The sequence below is a fragment of the Mytilus californianus genome, unplaced genomic scaffold (assembly GCF_021869535.1).
Source record: "Mytilus californianus isolate M0D057914Y unplaced genomic scaffold, xbMytCali1.0.p SCAF_9, whole genome shotgun sequence".
Lineage (NCBI taxonomy): Eukaryota > Metazoa > Mollusca > Bivalvia > Mytilida > Mytilidae > Mytilus > Mytilus californianus.
In genome coordinates this window covers 55,255,894-55,265,514 of record NW_026262745.1, presented here as the reverse complement: position 1 = coordinate 55,265,514, position 9,621 = coordinate 55,255,894, and the positions used below count along the sequence as shown (strand labels likewise).

Genomic DNA, 9,621 nt, shown 5'->3' with positions numbered 1-9,621 from the left:
TTGTATATGGCGTGTCTTGGTGGTCATTGTAATCTTGAAAAAACACTTCTTGCGATCGACAAAGCACCACTTGGTGTAACAAATGTTGAAGACTTAACCCCTTTGGATATTGCGTCAACTAATGGCCATTCATCAACAGTAAAAGTGCTTCTTAATTACGGTGCAAACGTCAATAGAAAGGATAACGAGATGAACAGAACAGCATTGCAAAGAGCTTGTGAAAATGGCCATTACAAAGTAGTAACTACTTTGCTGCTGACTGCGAAGACAGACGTCAAAAATACAGACACAAATGGACTGAAAGCAATACATATAGCATGTTCAAAAGGATATTTAGAAATTGTTGAACTTTTACTTCAGTATCAATATTGCAAAAATATGATAAATGAATGTGATATTGATGGCAGAACACCTCTTTTTACAGCTTGTAAAACAAATCAACAACATATAGTGTGTATGCTTTTAAAAAATAAAGCCAATGTAAACCAAGCTAACGTAAAACACATATCACCTCTTTATAAAGCATGCCTGATTGGTAATCAAAATATAGTAGAGCTATTGCTAGATAATTCCGCGCAAGTAAATGTACAGTCCGATGATGGCTTCACGCCATTGTACATCGCAAGTATGAAAGGTAATCTTAATTGTGTTGATATTCTTTTAAACAAAAACGCTGAAATCAAGTTAGCTACTAAACGAGGATGAACACCAGTTTTAATAAGCTGTAGTAAAGGCCATATGGAAATATGTAAATTATTACATAATAGTGGTGCAAATATCAACACAGGTGATATATCTGCATCTACTCCACTTCATGTTGCGTGTAGAGAAAAACATGAACGTATTGTTAAATTTTTAATAGAATATAACGCAAATGTTAATGCAGTTAATAGAAAAAAAGAGTCGGCATTGTACACTGCGTGTATTAACGAGTGTTTTGACATTGTTAAACTCTTATTAGATAACCATGCAGATGTAAATCATTGCGAAGAAAATGGAAATTCTCCACTCCATGCAGTATGTTTAATAGGAAACAAAAAAATAGTGCAACTTCTACTAGCTAAGAAACCCGGTATACAAAAACGAAATAATGCAGAAAAGACTCCATGTGATGTAGTACAAAATGTACAAGGAAAGGAGAAAGATACAATGATAGAGATGTTAAACGGTTATAAAGAGAAGTAACTGGACCGAGTGCTTATAATTGTAAATGATATAAGTAAGAGAACATAATATTGTTTTATTAATTATTTAACCATAGAAAATGATGAGTTTCTTTTGTTATATATGTATGCTATCTTGGCAATAAATTTATTTCTATCATACATTTGATTTATTTGTCAAGATCGTAAAAGTGTTAATGAATGTTATTATATAGTTAATAGAACAGTTATTTACCTTCTGTACAAATTTCTCCAGGAAAAACGAACTTACACAGTTACAGTTTCATATATGTTATTTCCCTAATTTTAAACTGAATTTAAAGTGAAAAGTTTGAGTAAAGTGATTAAAAAATGTTACGCGCTCACTTACTTTCAATTTGATTTTTCGTTCACATTCCCAAGCGTGTGTCTGTTTTTATTCCATTTGATGATCTATTAATAGAAAAATGATTTCTTAACGTACAGTGGCAAACATTTCAAACATTCAGGATAAAAATAATGAAGAATGCGAAATATAGGCTCTGCAAGCCTAGGTCAGCATGGAAGAAGGATGTGAAATTTTGACTGTAACTTGCATATAAGAACATTATGGATTGATAGGTGCAGAACATAATACTTTCAACAGGCCCCCTGCAGACACCCTCAATAATAAAATAAGGAGATGTGGTATGATTGCCACTTGTTTGGCTTTTTAAATTCTTTTGATTCGAGCGTCACTGATGAGTCTTTTGTAGACGAAACGCGCGTCTGGCGTACATAATTTTAATCCTGGTATCTATGATGAATTTATAAGCAAATCTGTTTGTCTTTATAGAATAAAGAGATGTGGTATGATTGCCAATTTGAAACATCCCCAATAGACCAAATGACGTAGATATTACAAATGATAGGTTCTTGTTGTTAAGTCGACGGGAAGAAGAGTGGTTGCTTTCAGGACGTTGTGATATTTTGTCGGAACAAGTGCCAAACTTCTTGTTCCAATTTCTCGAAATAACTTATAATCCAATCCGTTTTCAATTAAAGTCTAGACATTGTTTTCGAAGCTGCTTTACTTAACCTGCACACTTACAGTTCGAGAAAAGTTTTCAATAATAAATAAATTCGTAAGATAAGTGTAGCTAGTTAAAACTGTGTCTCAGTCTAGTACAAACTAAAGCATATCATATAACATTTACATTTCATCATACCAAGTATGCATTTCTGTATTTATTTTATGTTAACTGGTAGACCACAAGTATTAGTTACCTATTTTTTTCACATAAGATATAGAAATAGATGCAAAATGAATTATATGATATGACACAAAACTACACAACCTTCTTTACACGACTTAGTAATAACTGCGCGACTCCTACTGATATATAGGAATAATATACTTCATGTACTTCTACTACTTTCTAAATGCTACATTAACTAATAAATCGTCAACGTACTTATTAAAACTACCGAAATAATTTTTAAAACTTAAAACGACTTTTGAATAACGCATTTATCGAGCCTACTGTTTATAAGAACGCAATTTCAGAAAGGGTTCAACGCAGTGAAGTTGAAGTCATCCCCTCGAATGTTTTACGCCCGCAATCATCATTTGGTGCGCCGTTGTTTGATATCTGTGTCACAGTTAACAACGGGGGGTCCATATTTTGTAAATAGAATTAGGTCCTTCTTTCCTCTATTATGACATAACAGAATGATGGGATTTATCACCATATTTTTACATGAAACGAGTAGCTAGACGGGTGACATTAGTGAAGCAGGAACTGCTTGCCTTGTGTTCAGTCAGGTATTTAGTCGGGTTCAAGTTGCTCTTTCTTTAGTTTTCTGTCACGTGTTTAGGTATTATTTGTATGTTTGTCGTCTTTCTTCTTTTTTGTAATGGTGTTTTTTCCCACTTCGGTATCACTTAACAATGGAATTACTCAAATCAAATTATCATTAGATTACCTAAATGTTTCATCAGGATTCCACCATTTTCATTAATAGACAAAAAATCACGTGGTGTTTAAAAGAAAGGATGTATTTTCAAATAAAAGACCTCACGTACTAGCTAGTACATAAAACATCACAACTACACGTATGAATTTCTAAAGGAAAACAACTAAAAGCTAAAATTAACTCTAAATTTTCTTATTCTATCATGTAATTATATAATCATAAGAGTTTATTTTTTTTTTAATTTGACCGTGCGCATTTTGACTATGAATTGCGTTTGATTGAAAATGTGCTTGAATGTCAAAACGTTTCGAAATAACATTTTAGCAAATTACTCATCGAATATAATAAAATTGTTCTTCTCTTCAATTTGTCAGAAGACCATTAATTAAATCAATTGAAATTGTAAGGAATTATCACTTAAATGTACACATTGTATTTTTTCTATCTTTACGTTTTATTTGTTTTAACTATTTTACTTTAGAGTTGAAGCAGTTTAAAATATGAGTCTTACAAGACTTCGAAGCATTTAAAATTTATATTTTATACATGGAGACCATCGTATAGACTTCTACACAGACCCACTGTCATTAAACGTTTCGCTTAGAGTACGTATTATACCCTGTATAAATTTCAAACTGATTTAATGAGTGTTGTATCAAATTCTATTTTTTTCTACGCTCCTAAAGTATACGATACCTATGCTGGCACAATTGCAGATGGACACTGGAGATATTGAATTTGGATCTTGTATTTAAAAACCAAATCTGATTTTTAAATATAGTCTTTAATAATGAACTTAATACGTGTGTTCCTTCTTTCGTAACAAAAGGTGGTTCTAATCAAATTCAACTTAGCGTGTAGTTTTTTTTTTAAGTATAAGTTGTGAGTGGAGGTTTTTTTTTCAAATTCAAAAGGAGTCATTGTGTCATATTGAACCAGCAAAGGGACATTTAAAACAAAAAAATATATAAAAAGAACGAAAGAAACACTTTGGATTATCTTTACTCATCTATAATTCATACAAATTATAATTCCATTAATATTAACTGATGTTCGTGAGCCAAACTCTTGTCGTTCTGACCAAAATTTTCTCTTAACGTATATGTTTCGTCCTTCAATCACACAAAGTTTAAAGAAGTAGATATTGAACATTTTTGTAATACTGATTTAATTATTGCTAAACATGTTATAAAAAATATTAAGAATATCTGTTTTAATAAATTTAAAGAACAATCATTGGTATAATTATTTAATGTCAAACGAGCGTAGCAAACTACTTACAGATTGTTCAAAAATTAATTTGGCGAAGAAAAATCTTTTTTCTTAAAAAATACCTTGCAAAATTTAGAAGTGGTACTGCTCCTTATATTGCTAATATAAGTGCACATAATGTACATACATTTTAGATAGTCTCTCATAACTCTTTTTAGAAAGGCTCTTGTATGTTTTATGATTATGTTTTAATAAATATTTGTATGTTTTATAAAATGAAGAGGTGAGACTTAAATAAAATATTGTCTTGTCTTGTCTTGTCCTTCAATCACTTTTTAATTGTAATATATGAAAATGTGTCAATTTTAGCGTATCGCAAATAATTCTCTCTATGTCGCTCGTGTGTTTTCCTTTGATGCGAAAAATTACAAGGGATAAATTGGTTCCAGAAATAAAGTCATCCCTGGTCTTTTCACATACAGCAGGAAACGTTAATTGACCTAAAGACGGAATTTCGTTTAGCTGTGTTGGATGTATAAATACGTAGTCACGGCCGGTCGGATTGGGAATTTTTTAATTCGATGCCTCGTGCAGGGATAGTTTTACGCTTTCTTTGCGTTGAAGCTCCTTTGAACCAACTCTTTGATTGGCCTGTTACGACGAAAACATTTAAGTATTTTCAGGTATCCACATACCCTAATTTTTCAGTGACAGTCGAAATTTCAGCTCTACGTGCCTGCCGAACCTCATTGCAGTGCTTAACTATTAAATATTTTGATAATGTTCCATCTTCAAAAATATTCATAAACTGTATAACGACAGTCATGCAGTGTTTTAATCTAATACAGTATTGATTAATTAAGAATAGTATTAACATTAGATAATTTATGTTTAGATTGGTTTAAAACATAATGATTGTTGTGACGTAATTCTATTGTTGTACCCGTTCTTTATTTCAATGATTGGACTATAATTTAGCTATAAGAAACCATTATGTATTAGATACAAAACAAAGGTAACAAAGAAACAGGCCGGTAACAACCGTTGCCGGATAGTTTTTCTGCACGAGTAGTCAGGTGAAGGTCCGAGGCGATAGCCGAGGACCTTGACCTGACTACAAGTGCAGAAGAACTATACGACAGTTTGTTACCGGCCTGTTCTTTTGTTACCTTTGTTTTGTATCTGACTTGTACGACGTATCAAGAAAGAAGTAGTACATATTGCATTTAGAAAAGGTAGCAAATTTAAACAGATTAGAAACGTAAATTGCCATATACCAATTAATGTAAGCTACAGTTTAAACAAAAATATTTTTTGCTTACCTTCAGCCGAGAGGTTTTTTTTCTCAAGAAATTAAAGAATTTAATAATTTTATAAAAAAGAACCATGTCAATTAACGAGGAATGTCGTACTCATTTGAGACTTTTTTAAAATGCAACTTCGCAAGTAAGTAAGGTATGAAAAAGATTTTAGGGGTAACCAAGCTAACATTTGATTTTTAATTGGGTAAAAACGGAAAATGGGGAGGGGGGTTACATGTAACATAAGTTTAAAATAAACAGGCTTGATCCTTTTTTTTGTTGAAAAAATGCAGGATGTGCCATTCTATTCCCCCATTCCCCCTTAAAAATGATAAAAATCGCACGTTTGCTCCCAAATATTTGAATTCATTATATATGAATTATATATATTCAATAACAATATGAATGTATAAAAAGAATGAATTTCCTATTTCATTAAAGAATGAAATGTTATGAAAAAATGGATTTTGTCTTGTTATTAGATACATATAGGCATATATTTTGGATTTTTTTTTAAATCTTCATGCTTAAAGGTTTTTATATGTCTCTACTAGTCTTGATCAGGATTAAACACGTGTCACAATATGATCCAATTGCAGCTTACCGTCCAAAAATTGGTGACATACGTTGAATGATTTTCTTCAAGATTTGCTGCCTATTTGAACATGTATTACACGGACACTTTTTATTTTTAGGATCAATCGTGCATTGGTGAATTGATAGGGATTTTATCTTTTGATTAGATTTGATTTTTTTTATATATATTTCCTGTCTTTTTTTATTGAAATATAAACGTCGGTAACAGCATTTCTTTACTTTCAGCATTGTCCAGAATACTATTCATGTCCATATCTTGTGGAAAAAAATACATTTACGGACCGACCATTTAGCTTCAAAAGGGGGGTATGGTTTTTTTTTCTGAGTAAGAAATTTATTAAGGTACCTCACATTTTTTTTCGAAATTAGCACTTTTATATACGGTATTCAGAAAATAAGGAATCAGAACATTATTTTGTAATCTGCCTGACCACAATGCATTTTTTCTCATAAAATTGGGGATCAGAATATTTTCTTTTTTAAGGAAAAAACCATTACCCCCTTTTGAAGCTTAATGGTCAATCCCTTAGTGTACTGATATGAATAGTAATATACTAGAATTGTTTGAAAAAAATGATGCCATTGTAATTGGTTTTTTTTTAAAAAGACAGGAAATATGTCGGTGAAACAAAAAGTTCAAATCTAATTGAAATTTAAAGTGCCCATGAACTCACTGATCATGCACGAGTGATTCCATTCATAAAAAGTGTCCGTGTAACAACTAAAAAGTGTCCGTGTATCATCTAAAAAGTGTCCGTGTAACACCCTTTAATGTACTGTTTTTCTATAGCTCTGCTGGGGGCAAAGTCGTACAAGTTACTTTTAACTGACAATATTTTAAAGAATAACTTCTTCTTAAAAATATTTGACAGCTTGAAGGTAGCATAATTGATTTACAAGTAACAAGTAAATGATAATTCAAGGACTGAAAAAAAATCCATCAATTCAAACAATTTGTTTCTTAATTTTGAAAACAATTTACAACGAAAGAACAAATAACAATTACACAAAAACATTTTTATTAAGGTCACCTTCCAGTACAATAATTTCGTCACTCATCAAGACAGTTTCTTGAAAAAAAACTTTCAAATTGATTTTTACACTGACAGCGTCAATACTTATTTCACGGCTATATTTCTCATGTTTTGGATTTTCTCCTTTAGCACCAATATAATTGACAATGTACGTTGTAAGTCTTGATTTTGGTGAGCACCAATATAATTGACAATGTACGTTGTAAGTCTTGATTTTGGTGAGCACCAATATAATTGACAATGTACGTTGTAAGTCTTGATTTTGGTGAGCACCAATATAATTGACAATGTACGTTGTAAGTCTTGATTTTGGTGAGCACCAATATAATTGACAATGTACGTTGTAAGTCTCGATTTTGGTGTTTTAAAGTATTTCTTTAATTTGCATAAGATTTTTGACATCATCGTGCGTCTTTGGATATAAAAATCGACCTCTGTGTTGCTCTCGTTCTTCCTAGCATCATTTTTAGCTACATTGAAAATGAAAAAATAAAATAATGTTTTAATGCTTGATAGATCATGCAGCAATATGAGGACCACAAGTAAAATAATTTTATTATCATAATAAGAAGACAATCGTTTATCTGAAGTAGAAGTTTTTCTAAGTGTTCATGTGCAAGCCAAAGCTTGTTCCTTGGACAACATAGCTAATAACAACCTTAAAACCTCACCCTGTGTACAAAGTGCAAAACCGAGAACTAGCTTCATGAACTAGGGGGCTACAGCATTTTTTTTTATAATTTTCAGGTGTCGGCGTTGATTTGCAAGTTTCTTGTTTAAATCATTCTGATATTATTGCCTGTATAGGAATTTAATGCAAAACTTCATTTATCAACGACGATAAATATAAGAAACAGAAAAGAGGAACACGTTACCACAGGTTAAAGAAATCAATCGTGTTTCCGATTCTCACTATATTCGTAGTGATCGTTTTTTTTTTTTTTTTTTTTTTACTTAAATCGATGTAGTCTCTTGAAGTTAAATAAATGAGGTGCTAGATATAATCATATGTGTGTTAAATAAGTTTTTAACTAGTTTGTAATCGTGTTATATAAATTTGAACATTAAACCCTTTCCTGCATTGTATTGATTGAAATGGGGTTGGGGGGTTGGGGGTTGGGGGGGGGGGGCAGTTATTAATAAAGGCACATTCATATTATATAACGTCAAAATACAAATTACATTTGTTTCTTTCCAATTCTGAATGTATTTATTAAGTTTAGATCACAAAAGTAAAATTGATTGAATACATTAATTATACATTAAGCACAGAAATAAGGATGAGCACTTGCAATGCTTTGTTTTGAAAGAAAAAAAGAAAGCATTATTTGCAAAGGGAAATCGAGGTCGAGGAACAACATGAAAAAATTACAAAGGACAGCAATACGCAAATTAACTTAAAAGAAAAGCGACACGAACCTTGCAGAAAAACCGGAAAAGGGGGGGGGGGGGGGGGGGGGGGGGTCGATTTCGGTGAACAAGGAAAAAAAGAAAAAAAAGAGGGGACCTTCGTCATACGGGGAAATTATGAATACATTTTTTTCATGTATACATGTAGTAGGTGAATACGGCTGATCGATTTTTTTATCTCCGGATATTTCATGGCGGTGAATTTAGATATTATAACTATATAAATTCATTTTTATAAATAAAAGTTATAATATTTCGATCACAATTCTCTTAAAAATCATTGACATAATATAAGACGGAAAAATTCCGAAGAACACCAAAAAAATTTAAATTGCTTACACGCTTGTTATCTCTTCATTTGTGCTCATTCATTATATTTTATAGTGATGTATTTGAAATAAAATCGACTGCGTTGCACTCGATATGGTTGAACCTTTTTCTGCAAAGTGAGCATGTCTTCAAGCTTCATGTGCTTTTCATTTTTTTTTATTCTCATTCGCCTAATAAAAAAATAAAACCCCAGAAGGAATAGGGAAGTAATAGGAGAGGACTATATTTTAAAAATTATATAAAACTTGTCTTTTTTAGCAGCTATAACTAAATCCTCCTCGTTGTACGCACTGAAATCGGATATATCTGAACACAGATTTGAATTTAATCCAAATTGAATGTTTGAAACAACACACTCACATTTTGACATCACTATCTGCTTGTCGGAAAGAATTTAGCATTTAGAATATACTTTCATCGTCTTTATCCATTTTGAGACACCATATGCATGCGAAGTTATTCACGGAAAATATATAGTGTAGTTCTAGCGCACGCGGCAAAAAGCATGATACAATTTACTGTGTCTCCATGTAGCTATACATGTAGTTTACCTTCAACTGTACTTTATTTTTTTCTATTGTTTAAGTTGAACTACTGTTTAAAGGGGCCAACATGTAGGATAAAATGAATAAAGTTTAT

At 31.6% G+C, this 9,621-nt stretch overlaps 1 protein-coding gene across 1 annotated transcript; it reads left to right on the top strand.

Moving 5' to 3' along the window:
* The first annotated feature begins 738 nt into the window (after window positions 1-738).
* LOC127715958 (ankyrin repeat domain-containing protein 22-like) lies at window positions 739-9,387 on the top strand. Its single transcript, XM_052222062.1, has 2 exons — window positions 739-922; window positions 9,299-9,387. Exons 1-2 carry the CDS (start codon window positions 739-741, stop codon window positions 9,385-9,387), a joined length of 273 nt encoding a protein of 90 aa, XP_052078022.1.
* Window positions 9,388-9,621: the final 234 nt, after the last annotated feature.